General features: G+C 35.3%; 6 protein-coding genes across 6 annotated transcripts; 4 read left to right on the forward strand and 2 right to left on the reverse strand.

Moving 5' to 3' along the window:
• Nucleotides 1-504: 504 nt before the first annotated feature.
• LOC105163109 (large ribosomal subunit protein eL18y) lies at nt 505-2,499 on the forward strand. Its single transcript, XM_011081331.3, has 5 exons — nt 505-604; nt 696-785; nt 874-1,002; nt 1,335-1,517; nt 2,129-2,499. Exons 1-5 carry the CDS (start codon nt 602-604, stop codon nt 2,285-2,287), a joined length of 564 nt encoding a protein of 187 aa, XP_011079633.1. The 5' UTR covers nt 505-601; the 3' UTR covers nt 2,288-2,499.
• Nucleotides 2,500-4,851: 2,352 nt separating this feature from the next.
• Nucleotides 4,852-6,875, forward strand: LOC105163108 (large ribosomal subunit protein eL18y). The gene is made up of 5 exons (XM_011081330.3): nt 4,852-4,970; nt 5,058-5,147; nt 5,234-5,362; nt 5,697-5,879; nt 6,442-6,875. The coding sequence occupies exons 1-5, from the start codon at nt 4,968-4,970 to the stop codon at nt 6,598-6,600; spliced, it is 564 nt and encodes a 187-aa protein (XP_011079632.1). The 5' UTR covers nt 4,852-4,967; the 3' UTR covers nt 6,601-6,875.
• A 584-nt stretch (nt 6,876-7,459) lies between these two features.
• LOC105163107 (epoxide hydrolase 1) lies at nt 7,460-10,309 on the forward strand. The gene is made up of 3 exons (XM_011081329.3): nt 7,460-8,419; nt 9,099-9,340; nt 9,673-10,309. Exons 1-3 carry the CDS (start codon nt 7,955-7,957, stop codon nt 9,917-9,919), a joined length of 954 nt encoding a protein of 317 aa, XP_011079631.1. The 5' UTR covers nt 7,460-7,954; the 3' UTR covers nt 9,920-10,309.
• A 1,303-nt stretch (nt 10,310-11,612) lies between these two features.
• On the reverse strand, nt 11,613-12,964 carry LOC105163104 (epoxide hydrolase 2). Its single transcript, XM_011081328.3, has 3 exons — nt 12,426-12,964; nt 12,109-12,350; nt 11,613-12,002 (listed from the first exon to the last, which is right to left on the reverse strand). The coding sequence occupies exons 1-3, from the start codon at nt 12,888-12,890 to the stop codon at nt 11,759-11,761; spliced, it is 951 nt and encodes a 316-aa protein (XP_011079630.1). The 5' UTR covers nt 12,891-12,964; the 3' UTR covers nt 11,613-11,758.
• A 1,970-nt stretch (nt 12,965-14,934) lies between these two features.
• LOC148787972 (uncharacterized) lies at nt 14,935-15,832 on the forward strand. Its single transcript, XM_088881489.1, has one exon. It carries the CDS (start codon nt 15,067-15,069, stop codon nt 15,688-15,690), a length of 624 nt encoding a protein of 207 aa, XP_088737615.1. The 5' UTR covers nt 14,935-15,066; the 3' UTR covers nt 15,691-15,832.
• A 1,051-nt stretch (nt 15,833-16,883) lies between these two features.
• LOC105163348 (putative pectinesterase/pectinesterase inhibitor 7) lies at nt 16,884-18,869 on the reverse strand. The gene is made up of 2 exons (XM_011081661.3): nt 17,811-18,869; nt 16,884-17,693 (listed from the first exon to the last, which is right to left on the reverse strand). Exons 1-2 carry the CDS (start codon nt 18,832-18,834, stop codon nt 17,002-17,004), a joined length of 1,716 nt encoding a protein of 571 aa, XP_011079963.1. The 5' UTR covers nt 18,835-18,869; the 3' UTR covers nt 16,884-17,001.
• Nucleotides 18,870-21,445: the final 2,576 nt, after the last annotated feature.

Here is a 21,445-nt window from a genome sequence, read left to right on the forward strand (position 1 = left end):
TATCATCTTATTAAAATGCATGGGGAATTATTTAGTTAAATTTAAATTAATTATATAATATATGTTATATATTTATTGTAACTAACGATTTCAATTATGAGTAAATTATATTTATTATTTAATTAGTTTGATTCAATCAATTTTATTTATATAAAAAAAATTCTAATAACTTGGTGAAATAAATTTGCTCTACTTTAATTATCTTTTAGTAGTTTTTCTTTTTGTGTTTTCATGTATTTTTTAATTTCTCCATCGTTATATCATCATTGACTTTTATAAATCTAATATCATATTGTTTTATTATTTTATATATGTATATGTATGTATGTATGTACAAAAAAAACTTAAGAATGAGTATGAATTTTAGCTATCCATACCACATATGTACATTGTGAAACGGTCAATTAATTAAGAAAGTCCATTACCAGCCCAAAATGACTACGGGCTTGAAATTATAATTGGATCATTTTAATTTTTAGGGTTTTCGGCCCATGTTCAAAACAAATTACAGCCCATATATCAAACCATATAGCATATAGCAGAACCCTAATCTCTCTCTCTCTCTTACAGCAGGAGCGGAAGTGCAGCAGCAGCAGGAGCCATGGTACGCCTTCCGTTTCCAACGCTATTCATCATTTTATTTCTCTATTTTCTACGGGAAAATTTTGTCTTACTTATGTTTGGTATTCATCCAGGGTATTGATTTGGTCGCCGGAGGTAAGAGCAAGAAGACCAAGCGCACCGCCCCTAAATCCAATGATATTTACCTCAAACTCCTAGTCAAGGTCTAATTGACGTCTTCAATTTATTGTACATGAATCACATTTTTTGTCGATCAAATGATCTGATATCTGTTTGTCCATAACATGGCAGTTGTACCGGTTTCTGGTGAGGAGAACTGGCAGCAGGTTCAATGCGGTGGTGCTCAAGAGGCTTTTCATGAGTAGGGTTAACAGGCCCCCTCTTTCTCTCTCCCGTCTCATCAGCCTCATGAATGGCAAGGTATTTATTTTTATGAGTCATACGGAGGATGTATTATATTCATGATTATAGGATTAATGAATCTATTTCCTTGATTGTTGTTAATTTCGATGATAACTGAATTTTCTCCCCCGACATTGTGATAGAACTGGTTAACATGTACATTGGGCACTCTAGTTGTAGAAATTTTAGCCCGCAGGTTCTTAAGTTGAAATACTTTTGTGTTCAAGCTTATTAATGTGAATTATTAGCCATTAAGAGGTTGCTGCCAAACCTGGCGTAGCTTTTGAGTTTGTGTTTTTCCTGGGTAGATATTTGTGAGTTTTATAATTTTGTTATTTTTGGCTCTGTAGGAGGACAAGATTGCAGTGCTTGTTGGAAGTGTTACTGATGACATGCGTGTTCATGAAGTTCCTGCTCTGAAGGTCACTGCACTGAGGTTCACTGAGACAGCGAGGGCAAGAATTGAGAAGGCAGGTGGAGAATGTTTGACATTTGACCAGCTTGCTCTTAGGGCACCGCTCGGGCAGAACACGGTAGATACTTTTAACCATGCTTTTTGGAAATTCTTTATTCTTATCTATGGACCAGGTTGCACTTGAATCTTATATTTTGAGAGGGAAACTAGGAAAGTATTGTAAAACATGTGACAGCCTATGTTTGTGCCAGTTGCAGTATTTAGTAACATATCGACAACAACAGATAGTGTATTCAACCTTTGTAAAGTTCATGTTACCAGTTGGGGAATATTTTTCATTCCAGTGGTTGTTATGAATTGGGTAGTCATTTGTTTTTCTTTACCCATTTTGGTGGAGGATAAATTAACAAGCTAAGTTATTTCTGGTTGTATTAATGTAGGACTTTTATCCGCCATATGGTTCTTTGTTGTCTGCTTTGTTTTATTTGCCACATGATTCATCAGCGTCCTAAACTGAAGGAGTCTAGTGCTAATGGTGTGGTAATCATGCTATAAGTTTCAGTTAGCACATAATATTGTGCTTAGGTAGTTGAGGTTTGGAAACAGAGTTATGTTTTCTTAGAATTTGACCTTTATTGTGTGTCATTAAGTTTTCCCATCTGAGGGCTTCCCATCAACACTATTGTAATTATTCTAAATGTATACCTTGACTGAGCATGTTTTGAACAGGTACTGTTGAGAGGTTCGCGAAAGGCTCGTGAGGCTGTGAAGCACTTTGGTCCAGCACCTGGTGTTCCACACAGCCACACCAAGCCTTATGTTCGTGCCAAGGGAAGGAAGTTTGAGCGTGCTAGAGGAAGAAGAAATAGCAAGGGCTTCAGGGTTTGAGCTGATTTATAGTTTTATGATGTTTGATGTGGAAGTTGTGTTTCCCAAATTCTATGTGCTAGATTGTATCCCTAGTGACGGGGTTGCCAGAATTTCTTGTTTCAAGTGCTTTTTGGAAAAAATTCTTATATGTAGTGATCTTTTTTGGGAACAATTTTGGACTGATTTCATGGAAAAATGTTTATCTCCTTGGGAGTCTCATATTTTCTTCACTTCTGTCCACAACGAAGAATATTTCAATTATATTATCTCAAGGAAGCTGCTGCGTTCTTGGATTTTTCTCAAATAGTAAGATTAAGGTTTTCAAGTTATATGAATATCTGTTTTTGGGGTTTTATATGGCTGAATGCAAAAATATAATGAGAATGATTCTTTGCATTCCTAAATTGAAGTTCAGATGCGCCAGGGTTGAATTTGTGCTATAGAGGTTCTGAAACAAATAAGAATTGAGGTCGTATGAGCTGAATTCTTTGATCATAGTAACACACACAACTAGTACATGAATGCATCATGAACAAGTCTGAATTGTAAATTTTGTTAATATTGAACATTATAATATGAAAACAAAATTTAATTTTGTTTAAAACATTTCTTTACCTAACTTTCCCAATCTTTTGGCTCAGTCTTTCAATTTTAACCAATTGTTAGAGTTTAGAATTTTTTTTAATTAGACCTAAAATTTTCCATTCATTATGGGACATTTATGCATTAGTCAACCAATTTCCTTAATTGATGCTGCTATACAAAAATATTTCATTAAGTAATGTATATATATATTTTTATTTTTGAAATATATAATAGTATTTATTGTATAATTAAACTAATTGATTTGTTTAGTAAAATCCGTATGTAACATTTTCGATATATAAGTATTAATTTATGCATTCGTCAACCAAGTTATTCCTTAATTGGAGCTGCTATTAAAAAATATTTGATCGACTCATACATTTTTCATATTTGTTTTTTTGAATTACATAATACTATTTATTGTATGCTTAAACTAATTGATTGGGTTTAGTAAAATATAATCAGTATGCATATATGTGTTACGTTTTCTATATATAATCATTAAGCTTGTGTTTTATTCTCATTAAATTTATTATACATAACCTAAATTATTTTCAATATCAAATCGGACAGTTTAGTGTTCTCCATAGTTTTTGCCTATCATATATGATATTCATAAGTAATACTAAACTTGAAAATCTAATATAATTAAACGGATTTTTAGTTTTTAGATATTAATTACATTTGTGAAATACATATATAAAATTGAAAGTTATAAAGTCTTATCTTTGTCTCTCTTTTACGTGCAATTCTTTTTTTCTTTTTTGTGCATTTACTAAATACTTTTATTTCAATCATATGGTTATTAATATATAACTCATTTTCAACCATATTGAAAAGAACAGATGTACCATATTCTTGATGTCCATAATTTACTAATCACATGTGCTCTTTCCTTCTTTTATTCATATTCTCTACTTTGAATTGTGACTATTCATTTTATTTTAGGCAAATATTCATTTTATTTATTGCATAATTTCAACTTTTCTTGATTTTTGTATTTTCACCTTTTTTTTTTTAATTTAATTTTTGTTGTCTCTTTCAATCATTAAATTTGTCAGTTATATGTATTGATCCATTTGGGTTTCTTTTTTTTTCTTTTCCCCACCATATTTGATGAGATGTAATAGATTATTATTTGTTAACATTAAAATTTGCCTTTAATGCTCATATATATTTTAATTATACTTTCAATTTATATAATCGCATAATTATTGACCTCTATTTAGTTTTATTTTAATTTTTGCTATATATATTTTCATCCTTTTTTATTTGTCAATTTTTATTTTCTTTTTTACATATTGGCTCATTTAATTTTTCGTATTATATCATATTATGTAGAGCATATATATATATATATATATACATGTTCTTTTTTTCAGAGGACTATATATATATATATATGTTGTTTAATTTTGGACAGATTCTAGCATAATCATATTTTATTTTCTAAAATTCTTTTTACTAATTTACATTTTTAAAGAATTGCTGAGTATAAAATCATTATTTTATTAAAATAAAACAATGTAAAAAATTAATAACATTTAAAAATTGATCAAATTGATTTTACTGAACCTATATCACATCATTCTTATTTAATGATTGTAAACTTCTTCAAATTTAATTGATATTGATGCATTATAATTTGAAAATATATATATATTAAGGACTATTTAAAAAAAAAAAGAATTCTAACAAATTCTCCCATAATTTAAATTTTTTGTAAAATATGAGTTTTTTTTTTCATAACTAAATAATACCCGTGTATAACCAAGACAGTCCCCATTAATTGAATGGAACACTCCTAATAAAATTACTTTACTTTAATAATTTTCATTTTTTGGTTCTCATGTGTTTTTTTAATTTTTCCATATTATCATATCATCAGTTTATTTTATAAATCAAAATCATATTTATTTAATATTATAAATAAGTTAAGAATGAGTATCAATTTTAGGAATCCATACAATATATTAACTTATGAAGAAGTGAAAAAGTTGATGATGGGTCCTTAACAAATGGGCCTGAAAGATTTATTGGGCTAGGGTTTTTGGCGCTTAAAATACACCCATTCAATCTCACTTCAACAAGAGCAGGAGCGCCAGCAGTAGCCATGGTACGCCTTCTCCCTCTCATCTACATTTTCTTTCTCTATTTTCCACCCGAAATTTGGTCTCACTCATGTTTGCTTCTCGTAATCCAGGGTATTGATTTGGTAGCCGGAGGTAAGAGCAAGAAGACCAAGCGCACCGCCCCTAAATCCAATGATATTTACCTCAAACTCCTTGTCAAGGTCTCCTTGATGTCTTCAATTTATTGTACATGAATTAGGGTTCCTGTAGATCACATGATCTTATACTGTGCGTGATAACATGGCAGTTGTACCGGTTTCTGGTGAGGAGAACTGGCAGCAGGTTTAATGCAGTGGTGCTCAAGAGGCTTTTCATGAGTAGGGTTAACAGGCCCCCTCTTTCTCTCTCCCGTCTCATCAGCCTCATGAATGGCAAGGTATTCATTTGTATGAATCATACGGGGGGTTATTATGCTCATGATTATAGGATTAGTGAATCTATTTCCTTGATTATTGTTGTTGATTTTGGATGATAACTGAATTTTCTACCCCCGAGGTTGTGAAATAACTGGTTAGCGGGTATATTGGACACTTTAGTTGTAGAAAGTTTAGTCGCGCAGGTTTCCGAGTTGCAATACTTTTGTGTTGAAGCTTATTACAGTGAATTAGCCACCAAGAGGTTGCTTGCAAACCTGGCGTAGCTTTTCAGTTTGTGTTTTTTTGGGGCAGATCGTCTTGAGTTTTACAATGTTGTTATTTTTCGCTCTGCAGGAGGACAAGATTGCAGTGCTTGTTGGAAGTGTTACTGATGATATTAGGGTTCATGAAGTCCCTGCTCTGAAGGTCACCGCACTGAGGTTCACCGAGACAGCCAGGGCTAGAATTGAGAAGGCAGGCGGAGAATGTTTGACATTTGACCAGCTTGCTCTTAGGGCTCCGCTCGGGCAGAACACGGTAAATACTTTCAAAAGTGTTTTTTGCCAATTGCTTTATTCCTGACTGTGGATCTCGTTGCATTTGAGTCAAATATTTTTACTGGGAAAGTATTGTCTGGACTGTTGCTGTATTTGTTAACAAAACAATGAGGTATAGTATCTGTTTGTCCTATTTGAGGATCATCTAACAAGTTGAAGTATTTCTTCTTTCACAACATGTTACTCCTAGCGTACCTACTTTTTTCATTTATCCATTTTTGTCGAGGTTAGAGTTTCAGGTTGTATTCGTCTTGGTTTTTTATCTGGAACTTATGATTCTTTGTTAATTGTTTTCTTTTATGGGCACATTATTCATCAGTAATCATGCTACAAGTGATAGTTAGTGCATAATGGTGTTCTTAAGTAGTTGAGGTTTGGATTCAGAGTTATGATTTCGTAAAAGTTCACCACAATTGTGTGTCGAGAAGCTTTGCTTCCGATGTTCTTCGCATCAACACTTCATTGATGGAGGAACAACAGCCAAGACCTAGTTATTCTAATTCTTCTGAACGCATACATTGGCTGAGCGTGTTGTTGAACAGGTACTCTTGAGAGGGTCACGAAAGGCTCGTGAGGCTGTTAAGCACTTTGGTCCAGCACCTGGTGTTCCACACAGCCATACCAAGCCTTATGTTCGAGCCAAGGGAAGGAAGTTTGAGCGTGCCAGAGGAAGAAGAAATAGCAAGGGCTTCAGGGTTTGAACCACTTATAGTTATTGTGAAGTTTGATGCAGAATTTGTGTTTTCCAAATTCTATGTGCTAGATTGTATCCCTAGTGACAGAGTTGCCTTGTGTCTTGGTTTTGACTGGAAAAATTATTTATCTCCTTGGAGGTTCATGTTATTTTCACTACTTTCTTCAACGAAGAAGATCTCAATTATGTTTCCTAAAGCAAGACGCTTAAGATTAAGTTTTTGATGTTGTGATAATGTTGGATCTTGGGGTTTTAGCCTAGAAATCTGTCTATTTTACTTGATATTCATCGTGTTTAATTTCTTTACTTTAACATTAATTACATACTTTATTTGTTTGGCACCTGGCTTAGTGCATCGCCTAATGCAAAAAACCAATTAGTAGCATTTTCATTCCTAAATTCTGAGGTTTAGATGTGTCACGGTTGAAATTGTGGTAGATGGGGTATTGAACAACTAAGATCAGCATAGCATAATAGCATAACTGTATGAACATTGATCATTGCAACACGCAGAAGTATGCATGATAGCACGATTAGCTATCTGTCTTGGTTCAACACTACTATGAAGAATTATCTGTTTGTACGTCTTGCTTTTTAAGAGCCATACGATGTCAAATCACACTGACAAACATGGAGTACATCTCCAAACTAAGGGGTAAATGTTTTCGAGAGCATCAGATTCCCACATTGAAACTTATTATGCGTGAAGTTAAAAATTGCCAGCTTAACTTCACGCGTAGAGAAGAAAGCTTCTGAAAGTTTATCATTATTGACTTCGAATGGAAGTTTTTAGAGTTGTCTTTATTTGTCTTCAGAAATTGATCATCCAAAGAGTGAGTTAGTTTTATTTAATTATTTGTGTGCGAGTCATCACAAGAATATCATGAGGGTTAATTGGCATTTTTCACTTTGAAAAAAGATAAATAAGTATGTAGAATGCAGCCTGAAATTGAAAAAAAGATGCACTTAGCACCTATTAATTGTACTGACAACATGCATCCTCCCCTTCTTTTCCGACGAATTTTCATGATGAAAAATTGTGGCCTGAATATGGAGAGTGTTTTTTTTTTCTTTTAAAAAAAATACTAGCCTTTTCTTCAGTTATGTGCCAAGAGCTATTTTGTATTTTCAGAGTGTAATTATGATTCTTTGAACAATATCCATTTATATCACAAGAAATGAAAGTCTCAATCTCTCTCTCTCCCCTTTTCCCCACTGTTTTCTCTTTAATTTCTTTGTCACATTTCCTCTCTTGATTTCTTTCTCGTACGTATGAAGTCGAAATAGAGTACTACTTCCACATATTCTACACATCTTTGAAAACCCACTGCCCAACTCCATCTACCCCAGAAACGTTAACCATGGAGAGAATCCAACACAGACATATTCAAACAAACGGAATTAACATCCACGTTGCCGAAATCGGGGAGGGCCCTGCTATCCTATTCCTCCACGGCTTCCCCGAGCTCTGGTACACATGGCGCCACCAGATGCTGTCCCTTTCTTCTCGGGGATACCGTGCAATCGCCCCCGACCTCCGCGGCTACGGTGATTCCGACGCGCCGCCGTCCGCTTCCAGTTATACTGCTTTCCATATCATCGGTGATTTGGTGGGCTTGTTGGATGCTCTGGGTCTGGACCAGGTTTTCTTGGTGGGGCACGATTGGGGAGCTGTTATGGCCTGGTATTTCTGCTTGTTTCGCCCCGATAGAATTAAGGCCTTAGTTAACATGAGCGTCGTCTTCCAGCCGAGGAATCCGAGGAGGAAGCCTGTGGAATCCATGCGGGCGATTCTTGGTGATGATTATTATATCTGCAGATTTCAGGTATTGACCCCCTGGCTAAATCCTAAATTTGGAGTGAGCTTTCTTTGAGTGTAATATGTTCTTACAGTAGGCTCTTGCTTTATGTTGTGCTAATGGTGATAAGATGATAAGGTTTTCTTCTTTAAATTTCATTTGAATTTCATTTTCTCTCCTGAGCTAAGTTTTCGAATTTCAAATTTGATGAAAGCATAATTCAGCTGTTGAATCATGGCCGCCTGGCAATGTGTCTGTTGCGTGAATCTCGACAGTAGTATTATATTTGCTGAAAATCTTATCAGTTCTCATTTATTAGGTTACTATTTATGGAATGTTCTTGTTTTTATGTGGATTAATCATTTGCAGCTCCTTATTTTTCGGGATCAAGGAATTGATTGTATATTCTGTTCAAAGTATATTTCTTGGCCTTTCTTGATGTGGCATCCCGGAATTTTCTTTTTCTAGGACATATTAATTTTGCTTGTCATTGCCAATGGTTGTGAAGAAGTTAAAAGTAAAAGGTGCAATATTAGTATCTTTAGGTGGGCCTCTTTATGAAAGTTTTAATCCTTGCAAATTGGAGATATAGGGAGCAAATGATGTTTGTCCGACAGCAAATGCACTTGTTCGTTGCATGTGGTTGCTTAAAATTAAAAGGTGCAATGATGTGGTTGCTTAGACAATTGATTGGTTTCTTATGTAGAAACCTGGCGAGGCCGAGGAGGAGTTTGCTCGTGTTGACACAGCACAACTGATCAAGAAATTTTTAATTTCAAGGAATCCAACTCCACTTCGGGTGCCTAAGGAAGTTGGATTTGGGGGCAGGACTGATAAACCAATCATACTGCCCTCTTGGTTGTCGGAAGACGATGTTCAATACTATGCTACCAAATTCAACAAGAAAGGCTTCACAGGTGGATTGAACTACTATCGAGCTATGGACCTGTAAGTTTTACAAGGAAGCGTTTGTGTTTTCCTGTCTTATGACTGCTTTTTCATTCATATCTTTCAACATAGACGAAATGCCATATCTCTCTTTTCCCTTCTTCAAAAGCAATTTTCAATTCTATGCTTGAACACATATCATCATATGATCCCTAAATGCTTCACTCCAACTTCGTTTCTTGATGTTAAACATAGGATTTTGTGTGCATACCTATATGGACAAAACTGGAATGAGTTGATCAAAGCTAGCTATATCTATGACATTAAGATTTTTAGCACAATGATCTACTCATCTAAGCGAGCCGTTTTCATAATTTATCTCATTGATGTAGAACTTGGGAGCTGACAGCAGCGTGGACTGGTGTGCAAATAAAAGTACCCGTGAAGTTCATTGTTGGCGATCTTGATCTCACGTATAATACACCAGGTGTTAAGGAATATATACACAACGGCGGCTTCAGAAAACAGGTACCATTTTTGCAAGAATTAGTTATCATGGAAGGAGTGGCTCACTTTCTCAACCAGGAAAAACCAGAGGAAATCAGTCAACATATTTATGACTTCGTCCAGAGGTTTTGATCTGTTTCTGGGTTTCCCATGCCACATTCGGGTAAATCGAGCTGGAAATGATAAAGAAAACCTTTTACCCAAATTAAGTTTCGCAACAGAAAGATAATCATATTGTAGTATGTTATACTCGTTATGTAATTAAATTGGATTTAGTTTAACTAGGTCTTGATTAGAATTTCAATAAGAAATAGTAAGGTTTTGTATTGCTATGCAGCTCAATCATCTTTGCTACAAAGATCGGACATCATCATAGGGTCTGGATTTGTTTTTTGAATGTTTTGTTGTGTTTTGTGGAGATAGAGAGAAAAATAAAGATAAATAAGTGTATGTTGGAGATAATATGTATGTTTGGATTTGTTTTAATTTGGAGATAATTTAAACTAAGTATTGTCTGTTTAATGTTGTATTTTGGGAGACAAATATTACTATTCATTGTCAAATTATGTCTTTTTATATATATTTATGTATATGTATGTGTATACATATATGTATTTATGGCTAAACAGTTAAAAAAATACAACCTAGATAAGGTATATTTGAATGATAGCAAATATTGAGTATATTTTGACTCGTCCTGGAGATAACTTAAAAATGAAAACAAACATAGTGCATGAGTTATATTTTTCTGTTTTCTTACCATCTCATTTTCACGTCTGCCTGAATTTCAGAATTCAATCAAAATCAACACAGTTGTATCAAAGATATGGGACAAAAATTGTGGCATATTTTTGTCCCACAGGAAAAATTGTAGTATTTATAATCTCAAATGCTACAATTTTTTTTAGAACAAAGTGAAACACTCTTTATCATATGGATCAAAAGTGCAAAATTTTCAAAATATTATGATTTTATTTTATTTATAACGCTTTGATCTATTTTTTCACTTTGTTTCTTGAAAGCTGTCTCTCTTGCAAAATCCGATTTGCATTTAATGTCTTGAAGATGGGTCAAAAATAAAACCAAACATTATTATGTATGTTTGTTCTCTTTTATTTGACTAAATGAGTATAATAAAAATTAAATGACTCAAATATACCGAGTGTTTTCTAGTATTTATAAATGAGGAGCAAATTGCATACTCAGACCCAGACAGAGGCCCACTACTATTTGACTCCACTTTACATTATGCAGCGTTCATTAAATTAAACTTTTAAGAAATTTTGGTTCGCCTTTCATTCCATATATTAATGTTATAGCATAGTTATGAGTCAGCTGTCAAAATTCAACAATGCGGATATGGGCACTCACATTAAATATTCATTTTGTGGGAATATTCATCTAATCATCAAATAATACATATAATTTATATTTATCATTTTTAATTTATGAAATATAATGCCTGTGCACAGAATCAATTTTAGCCAATTTTGGTTGCATTCTTGAATTTATCCCAGACATTATGCATATTACCTATATGAAGTCCTTTTTAGATAAAACATTACCAATATATGTGAAATAAAATAAAAAATGTAATTTTTATACGCATGAAAGTGAAATAAAAAATGCAACTGACATTGCTTCCTCCCACCCACAAATGGTCCCCCGGCGGTGGAAACCCATACCCATACCCACGCCCTCCTCTCTTGCATCTACTACCTACTCACGAGAACTGAAAAGTCGGAATCAATGTCCAAGATGGTTCCCAGTAGAGTAGATATTTATTTCATATTTTACAAAATAAATAAACCCCCTTGAATCAATATTGAAGCAAGCAGCGGTACAAAATATGTGTATTCATTGGAGAAATCTTAAGACATAAATTATGCTTAATTTATTCCTGGGTATACAAAATCAGTACATAGCAGAAACATGACACTTGTTCAAAGAGGCACACCAACTGTTGAGGAATCAGAATCTGGTGATGAATTGGTAGATATGGTGGCTCACTTCCTCCGCCTTCTCTTGGTTAATGAAGTGCGCCACCCCTTCCATCACCACCACCTCTAGATCCGGCACGTCTTTCTTGAATCCTCCCTTGTGTATATATTCCTCAACTCCTGGAACATGATACGTTATATCTGCATCACCTATTATGAATTTCACTGGTACTTTCACCTCAACTCCTGTCCACGGCCCCATCAGCTCCCAACTCCTGGATTTCAACCATAAATCCAGTCAACTTATACTGCAACAAGTACAAGATCAGGATTTCAGGAAAACCCAAAAAAACAAAGAGCTATATAGATTCCAAGAATTACAGATCCATTGCCCGATAGTAGTTCAGTCCTCCAGTGAATCCTGTTTTCTTGAATTTTGTAGCGAAGTAGTTGATGTCTTCCTCAGTCAGCCATGGCGGAAGTTCTGCCGGAGCCTGGAAAAGTACCTCAAGTCCAAGTTCTTTGGGCACGACTATAGGCCGTCCGCCGCGGAATGAGAAGAGCGATTTTATTACTTGAGTAATTTCCTCGCATGCAAATGCTTCCTCAGCTTCCCCTGGTTTCTGTATCACAGTTACTGGATCTATTAGTTCACACACAGAAGAAAAAAACATTAAATAATTGAGCATTTAGGGTACCTGGAATCTGCACATGTAGAAATCATCACCTAAAAGATCTCTATATCGTTGAAGTGTTTTGATCTCCGGATGCCTGGGGTGGAACTGCACGCTCATGTTTACCAAAGCCTTAATCCGATCGGGTCTGAAGAGGCAGAAGCACCAGGCAATCAGGGCTCCCCAGTCGTGCGCCACCAGGAAAACCTGGTCGAGGCCTAGAGCATCCAGCAGGGCCACCAGGTCGCCAACAATGTGGAAAGTGGTGTAAGATGAGGGAGAGGGCGGTGCGTCGGTGTCGCCGTAGCCACGGAGGTCAGGGGCAATTGCACGGTAGCCTCGGGCGGAGAGGTAGAGCATCTGGTGGCGCCAGGAGTACCAGAGTTCAGGGAAGCCGTGGAGGAATAGGACGGCGGGGCCGTCGCCTATTTCGGCTACGTGCATGTTAATGCCGTTTACATTGAGGTTTTTGTGGACAATTCTCTCCATTTCTCGCTTGGGGCTTCAGTTTCAGCACTTGTGGGCCTAAGATTGAGAAGAATTAATACAGATACAAAGAACTCATCCATACCCCTATTTAAAGAAACTGGCTCAACATCTTCCATCATTTTTTCATAACACACTTTGTGGCGTAATAATGTTTGATTGGTATGCATTTTATTTTTAAAGAAAAAAAATATAATTTTCATTGTGTAATTTAAGAAAATATGTCATTTTTTGTTCAGCATAAATTGATTTTTCTTTAGTCATTTAATTAAACATTTTAACTATTTTTTGGCTAATTTTATAATTTTAGTCCTATAAATAGCAAACAATGTCAACTCTTACAAGATTAAAGTTTAATCGGATCATGCAAATTTCCTAACCAAATTGACTAAAAAATGAATGAAATTACAATAGCTTCACTTTTAAATTATCATATAATTTAGTTAGAATTTATATTTTTCTAAAAGAACCCATATTAATATTTTGATTGAATTCTAGTGATGAACGAACATTAATTGTTAGGGACTAAATTAAACTATTCTTCAATAATGGAAGATTAATATAATTACACTCAAAATTAGTGGATGTATTAGCCTGCCGCCCTTTCCTTACAAATACTTTAATTGACCAATGTTACCGGCCAAATTAACCAATATTGTGGGATGGACAAAGGCCCTCTTCGTATATATCGATAGTTCCCCCAAGGCTGTCTACGTCAAATTCTACTTTCGCAGGTTTACAGCCCGACCCTTTGTTTGATTTGCCAAATTTACTTTGATCTAAACTTTTTGTCCAACTTAATTTGGTAAATCAATCGCATGAGAAGTGTAATATACTTGTTATGTAATATGTGTACAGTTTAAAAAATATCATTCACAGAATTAATATATCATATTTATTTTATAATTAAATTGGTTCGGACCGAATCAAGTAATGAAACATGCTCCAAATCCAATGATTAAGATTCTTCCCATCATTGATAATTAGGGTTGTTGAAAAATAAACAAATGTGACTAACGTGTGACGGCTTGACAAGTCGACAGTGCTCCTGTTTCGGTCTCAAATTCATGAATCTTGCGCTCATTAATTAGGGCATTGGGCAGAATTATAATTTTAGTCATGTTAGTAAAAGAAAAGTGGCCTATTAAGAAAACCCAATAATGTCCCATCAAAGTCCTAATACATGCGGCATTCTCACAAAATTGCATTCACACTCTCCTATGAGAATGGTAGTCATTTTCATGTCAATCAGTGTATGCATATTTAGATTCACAATTTTTAAATTTTATACTAATTAAATCAAAGCCAGATGGAATATAAAAAAATTGCCAGAATAGTGTGATGTGGCAAAAATACGACAATTAAATTGAAGAATTTACCAAATTGGATGTGGAATCAGCAGGTTCAAACGCATGACAAGATTAGAATAAAAAATCAAAAAGAGAAAAAAGAAACAACAACATAAATTGATCAAATGGATTCTTGAAATCCCATCTAAGGCCTAGGTCGGAGGTGAACTTGAAACCGCTGTCAGAATGGATGATAACATACTGTTGTATGATTCTGGTGAGAAAAAAAAGGCACATAAAACACTGCGCCTCCATCTATTAAAATTATAAGATTGATATGGCTCATATTCTAAATCATACAGCATCCTCATAGTTAATTGGTTGTCTTTAGAATGTGGACAAACAAATGCAATTTTGTCTAGGGCATAAATGTTGAGTATTTTTCCTTCATTCAAATACTTATGTCGGAATCGATGAGTTTCACAACCGATTAATTTAACTTTACCATAGTTGAGAAAATACTTGTAAATTAATTGAATCTAAACTTTAATTGTTAGGTCCATATTTGCTTTTGCAGCACATACAAAAAGAAATTAAATAAATAGGCAAAGATTTGGCAGCTGCAAACACGGTCTCATCCTGGATTTGAGAGGCTGAAATTCAGTCTCCCTTTGATTGTGGAGCAACTTCGAATCACTCATCATTTCCAGCCATTCAATTCCAAGCATGAAAGAGAGCGGTCTCTCTTTATTATGCATCTTTCTCATTACATCATTCGTCCTCTCATCCTTTAAGGAAAGCAGAAAGTGGAAACTTATATATATACCTACATTCATAAGCAAGAGGAGAAACGGAAAACCTACAAAACATCCCTATCACAAACTGCAACCATGTCGTGCAACCTGTTTTTCCTGTCCGTACTCCTCTTCACCCTCAGCCACTCCACCACCGCCAAGCTTCAGCCTCCCAAGCTCCGCCTCCAACTCCACCTTACTCACAAAATCTCCAAACAGTCCGGTAACCCTCTGATCGAGACTGCATGCCGTGGCGTGGGGAGTCATGAACCACAATGCTTCGACACTCTGCGATCCGCACCCCCGCATCAGCAGGCTGCGGCCAGCGAACTCGCCTTCTTCACCCTCAGGTACGTAGAGGACCATGCAGTTAACGTTACCTCGAAGATCAAGACAATCATCGGAAACTTCTCAGAACTGGCTCCATCGCTGCAAGCCGCACTGAGCGACTGCTTGGATCAGTACAACCCCCTGGACGACCTGATCGAGGACGCGATCAATGAACTTCTGGGGAAGTCGTATGAGGAAGCTAAGAAATTCCTGAGGGCGGCGATTACCAGCATCGACGTGTGCGATACGCAGCTGAAAGCCAGCAACGACGAGGAGAAAGCGGAGAAGAAATCAGAGATAGAAATTGAGTGGTCTCAGGATTTGAGGGACTACAACGATTATCTCAAGGGCTTGTTGACGGCCGCACAGAACATTCTTAAGGCGGATTAATTAACGTGGAACTGATCAATTCATCCATAACATGCACAGGGTGATGAGTTTCTTTTTCCGCTTCCAATCATAAATTGTAAGGGAGCACGTGCATTACACGTGTTTTTGGAATACAAATAAATAAAAAAGTCTCTTTTGATTACACCCGATTTCATTACAATTAATTATTATATTTTATTAATAATTTTGGTACTGAAAGGAAATAAAAAATGAATAAATTAATCAAATATAAAATAAAATTATTTAAATATTCATAATTTTACACAATGCTGAAGTCCTATTATAGAGTACACGACCCAAAATACAATAAATAACTTTTTTTTATTAAAATATGAATAAATTACACGTTCAAGCACATCCTGCTTATATAAAATTGCCTCCTCAAATAATATAACACAAGCACTGTAATCTCCTTATATAACATTTAATACTAATCGATATTTGTAATTAATTCATTAATAATTAGTTTGCAAATGTAAAAAAAAATTATTTATTTCGATTTTATGGACAATTCCTTTGCAAGTTGCAACCAACACGTTGACCGAGGAGGTAATAAATGCGATTCTACCAAAAGCGTACAAGGATGGTAACAAGTACGTCAACGGTGCGGTTTCCATCACGAACATGTGCGATGCGCAGCTTAAAGGCAGAGAACATAACAGGGACAGACTCAGAAGCTGAGTGGCATAAGGGTAACAAGAAGTGCAGCTTAAGTGGACTTCAATTGAATTGAGGTGATATTTGAATTATATGTAAAGAAAATGAGTATTGTCCGTTCAATCATCATTATCATGAGGCTTTTATATTGTATTAATTGAAGATCGATATATAATCGCATATCGTCATCATTAATTAATTATATATCACATCATCATATTCCACATCAATTAATGGGTCGGGTTGAACTGTGGCCCAACCATGAACCGTAATGGGTTGACCCTGATGGCTGCCCAACTAATTAATAGTATAATTCTTGAGCTAAGCTGAGATGATTGAATTAATAACCTAATTCTTTGATGAGAATTAGGTTTAATAATGGCCGGTATCCATTGAATTTTTTTGTATTTGGATTTGAACTTACGACTTTCTCTTACTTAACCAATTAATTGATGGTGAAGCATCGAATTTAAAAATACTTACAAATATCGCTTTTTTTTTTAAATATTATTTAGTATTATTTTCAACCAACAACATTAACAAAGTATTCTTGTACTTTGATTTCTTATTAATTTTCTGAATAAACAATTGGAAGAATCTTGAATACAAAAAAATCAAAACAAAAAAAAGGATGCAGATGTAGAAGAATCGTGATCACAATAACCCTGCGGTATAGGGGGCCCCCGTTTGAGGTATCCAATCATCACCTAGCAAGAACGCGGACACAGTGAAATTAGCAGCATCAGTTTCATTGATGATATGAAATCCAGGCCACGTCACTCTCTGACTGGTGTTTGATCCCGGCCCTGAATTGTTAAACTCAGCGTAGTACGATGTGTTTAACGCAAAATCTCCAGACCAAATAGTCCACCCCGCCGGATTTATCAAACTGTCCATAAATGATTGCATGTAAACAGTTCTCGAGTATTCTTTCCAGGGCCGCCCGAGATAAGTCCTGATCGTGATATTACTGTTAGCCAAGTCGTCGGCAGCTCGAATCGTGCAATTCTGTATAGAAATTCCAGTGTTTTGGTTAGGATCAGTTCTGCCTTGAGCAGTGATCGCGTTGAACTGATTGGACATCGGCAGACGGGGGTAGAGGTTGCAGTTCTGGAAAACTACTGCCGCATTCCCGAAAATGAAGTCCACTGTGCCGTAGATATCACATTCCACGTAAAATTGCCTTAGGGAGTGTACGTAGAGTGTGTCTTGGTAGGCTTCGAAGCTACAGCTGTAAAATGTGGATAGGTCTGCCCCGTTTCGGACGGCTACAGCTTGGTGCTTGATTGCTCCGGCAGTGTTACGGAACGTTATGTTCACTGCAACGAAACCTGTCCCCACGACAGCTGCAAAAATTGATAAATGAAATAATTATGAATCACATTGTACCCGATGTGCATTAGCACAAACATATATAATTAATTTCACGTTCAGAAATGTGATATATGTATAGATATACTTACCGAAGCTTGAAGAATTGAATGTTGTCCATCCATCAACAACGCTGTGATTCCCAGTGATAATTGTTTGATTGATACCGTCGCCAATCATCATCAGGTACTTCTTGTTCTTACCAATGGACACGTATTCCTCGTACACCCCAGCAGTGATGTATATGAGGAAATACCCGCTGGTGCCATCAGTGTTATTCGGAGCAGCAGCCACAGCATCATTTATCGTCGTGAAATTCCCAGTCCCGTCCTGACTCACAATCACAATATCACTCACCAGAACCTGATTGTCACCGCTATCCGCCTGGAGCAGCCTCCTCTTGTTCACAGTGCTATAAATCGCCTGATTCCTGGCAGACATTTTCAGGTTCAAGCTCCCGTTTCGCATTTTCAGCTGCTTCCTGCCGGCGGGAATGCTGGAAGACGGCCTGCTTTTCTTCTTCGGCACCCACCCTTTAGTAAACAAAGCTAAAGAAACACTGTAAAGCCGGGTGTCGTTGGACAGCGGCGATAAAATGCCGTTCCTGACTCTCCAGGCCGAAGCTGTGGCCTGGAGGCCATCAATACACGTCTGCGTATTCGTTAATATAGCACTGAGGAGAGTTTGCACGTCGTCAGCTTCCAACACAGAGAGAGTCTTGGAAGTCTGGTCGACAATCTGGAAAGAGCTCATGAGATGATCGATATTGGATTCAGCTAAAAACTTGCAATCTTCCAGGGCCCGAACTGCAGTGATGGTTAATTGCTTGGACTTGCGAAGATACTTTTCGATGAGGGAAAGGAACTTTCGAGCGGCGGAGAGGGATTTACGGACTGAAAACCGGCCGTAATCGTAGACATTGGCGGAGGAGTTAGAGGAGGGAAGGACAGTGTTGCAGAAAGATGGGAATGGGGTGGACTTGCATAGTTTGGAAGGGGGAACAGGGGTTGCTGGCGGAGTATCAGCAGAGGTCTGAGAGAAGGAAATCGAAAGCAGGAAGAGAATGCAGAGTAAAGGGAATGCAGAAAAGAGCAGATTCTTTAGATGTTTCGCCATTGAAGTGAAGAAAATTTATTGGTATGTGAATTTTAATGGGTGGCTGTATTTATAAGGGAATTAGGGTATTGATTGTTAGAGGAGAGAAATAGTGCATAATAATGCGTGAAACATTAATTCTTATTATAAAAAGCAAATTGGATGTGTTAGTATATATTGTTCTGGAAAGTCAACTCCCCTTGGCTTTATTCTGAAACCGCGTAAGATCTCGTTTCAAGTTTAATGCCTTCTTGGCCGTGGACAAAGGGACCAACTCTTTTCTCCATTCTTTCTTTCTTTCTTTTCTTTTCTTTTTTTTTCCTTGTGTTTGGTTGTTGTTGGTGAATATACATATATATATATACATTGGGTAAAATTTAAATAAATTTATATCAATTTTGATTCTTCAATACGTGATCTATAAGGTAAGAAATCGTAAGAATTATATCATGAAGGTTTAATTATAATCATTTGACCCTCAAGTCTGTAAGATTATTTATAAGAGAGATATAGTAAAGGTTATAAGTAAGTAAAGATAGTAATTATTCGAAAAGCAATGATGATCGGAGAGTATAAATATAATTATCCATTATTTTTATATCATTCAAATTTAAATATTGATTTAGCAAATCAATCAATACATTCAAATGGGATAAATAAACAACAAACTGTTACAAAAAAATAGACATACATCTAAATTGATGAAACTTGAACTCACATCCAACATTTTGGTTGTGAAGATCCGATTAGCAAAATGAGTAGGCTGTTTCTCCTAAAACCCGTCCCAAAATTCCCAGACAATCTAAATAGTAGGATGATTGATCAGAAACCAAACCCGTTGACGAAAATGGCTAAATTTTATGTCTGAAATAATATTAAATATTAACACCTAATTCAGTTGACAATTAATGTGAAGCAAATATTCCTCATCCTAATTAAAATCTTGCCTACACGATAATAGGCGGCCATTAAATTGCAAAATATACCTATACATCTGGGTGTTAGGTTCAAATTTTGGCATTTTCCACTTGGATATATATATATATATATATTATCGATCAATATTTACAAAGAATAGAGTAAAAAGCAATTCTTCAACTCAATAAATGGCTTCTTGAGCCTAATTATAAAGTAGAATAATATAAATTTTGGGAAAAGAAGTGTGCAATCTTCCTGTAATATTGCAAATAAGCAAATTACTCTTTTTTTTAAAAAAAACAAAGTAATTTATCACCCTATACTTTTTAAAATGTAGTAATTTACCGTTCTGTATTTTTTAAAATAAAGCAATTTTACATCATTAGATAGGGAGATAAATTGCTATAATTTAAAAATCACAAGAAAATAAGTTGCTATTTCTTTTCATCATAAAAGAATAATTTATTCATTTACAATATCAACAAGAGATAAATTAAATCGAAACTTATAAATTCCTGGTCAAACTTTTAGCAACTCTAGAGTACGTACATTTGATGAATTTTAAAATAAACTCAAGAGGTTGGCCAAGTCAATGTAGTGGCATGTGAGTATATATGAAACAGGATTTTAAATATATTTATACTTTTCAAATATTATATACCCAACTCGACCACATTTTGATTGGATTGTCTTAATAACCAAACATTAATTAATTGAGACTGTGGAGTTGTAAAAAAATCATTTGAGTTCAATTTTTTTCAACCCCATATGTATAAATCAATCACTTTTTCGAATTTAATTGAAATTCAATTTGTTTAGAACGCATTTTTTTTTTATGAAGTGGTAAGTACATGAAATACCTTGATTCAATCAATATATTAATATTCAATTAGTACAGCAATATAACTACAAATTAATAATAAAATAAAGTGGTGGGAGTCTAATCCATGATCTCGAATTTATCTATAAATTTCAACTTTAACCACTGAATTAAAATATTATTGATTTCTAGAACGCACTTAGATTTACTACACTTGTGATAACGAGCTAGTTTATAAAATTTTAATCTTTTTTCGGCCTTAGAAGAGTAAAAAATCAGTTCATGTCATGCCACTTACATAGGCACATTCCATTAAATTTTAAAAAAAGAAAGGTTAAAATTGTATATATTATCATTTAATAATTAATAATGTATTTGGGGGTTTGACTTCAAACTGGAAACACGCTTACGATAGAGTACAAGTACGCTTCATCTAACGTTTGTCCACCTCACAACGTAGAAATTGGAATTTGCGCTTTGAAATTGTTGCGCTTCACAGCCTGGCGCTGTTTGCTTCACATTCTTCTTTTGCTGCTTCGCCTATGTAACAAAACCACCGACGCTTCTGAGATCTGAGTATTGAGTAGTGTCGGAAGTTGGGACTGTTGGAAAATAAAAGTTGAAATTTATAAGTGTTTGCAAATACTCTATTTCGCTGCCCTTTTGTATTAATAACCAGTTGGAGAGCCATCATCTATATATCATGTTTTTAAATATTATTCAAAATGATCAGTTTGTCACTTTGTTAGGTGTATTGTGGATCGATAATGATTAGCTTATAATGCATGATTTAATAAAAATAGTAATAATTTATTTTTTAATGTGATGTGTTGCGATTTAAGGTGTACAACGAATCAGTTAGAACAAAACCAATACGGATCAGTTTGAAAAAGT

The sequence above is a fragment of the Sesamum indicum genome, linkage group LG6 (assembly GCF_026168435.1).
Source record: "Sesamum indicum cultivar Baizhima isolate 11 linkage group LG6, ASM2616843v1, whole genome shotgun sequence".
NCBI classification, from domain to species: Eukaryota; Viridiplantae; Streptophyta; class Magnoliopsida; order Lamiales; family Pedaliaceae; genus Sesamum; species Sesamum indicum.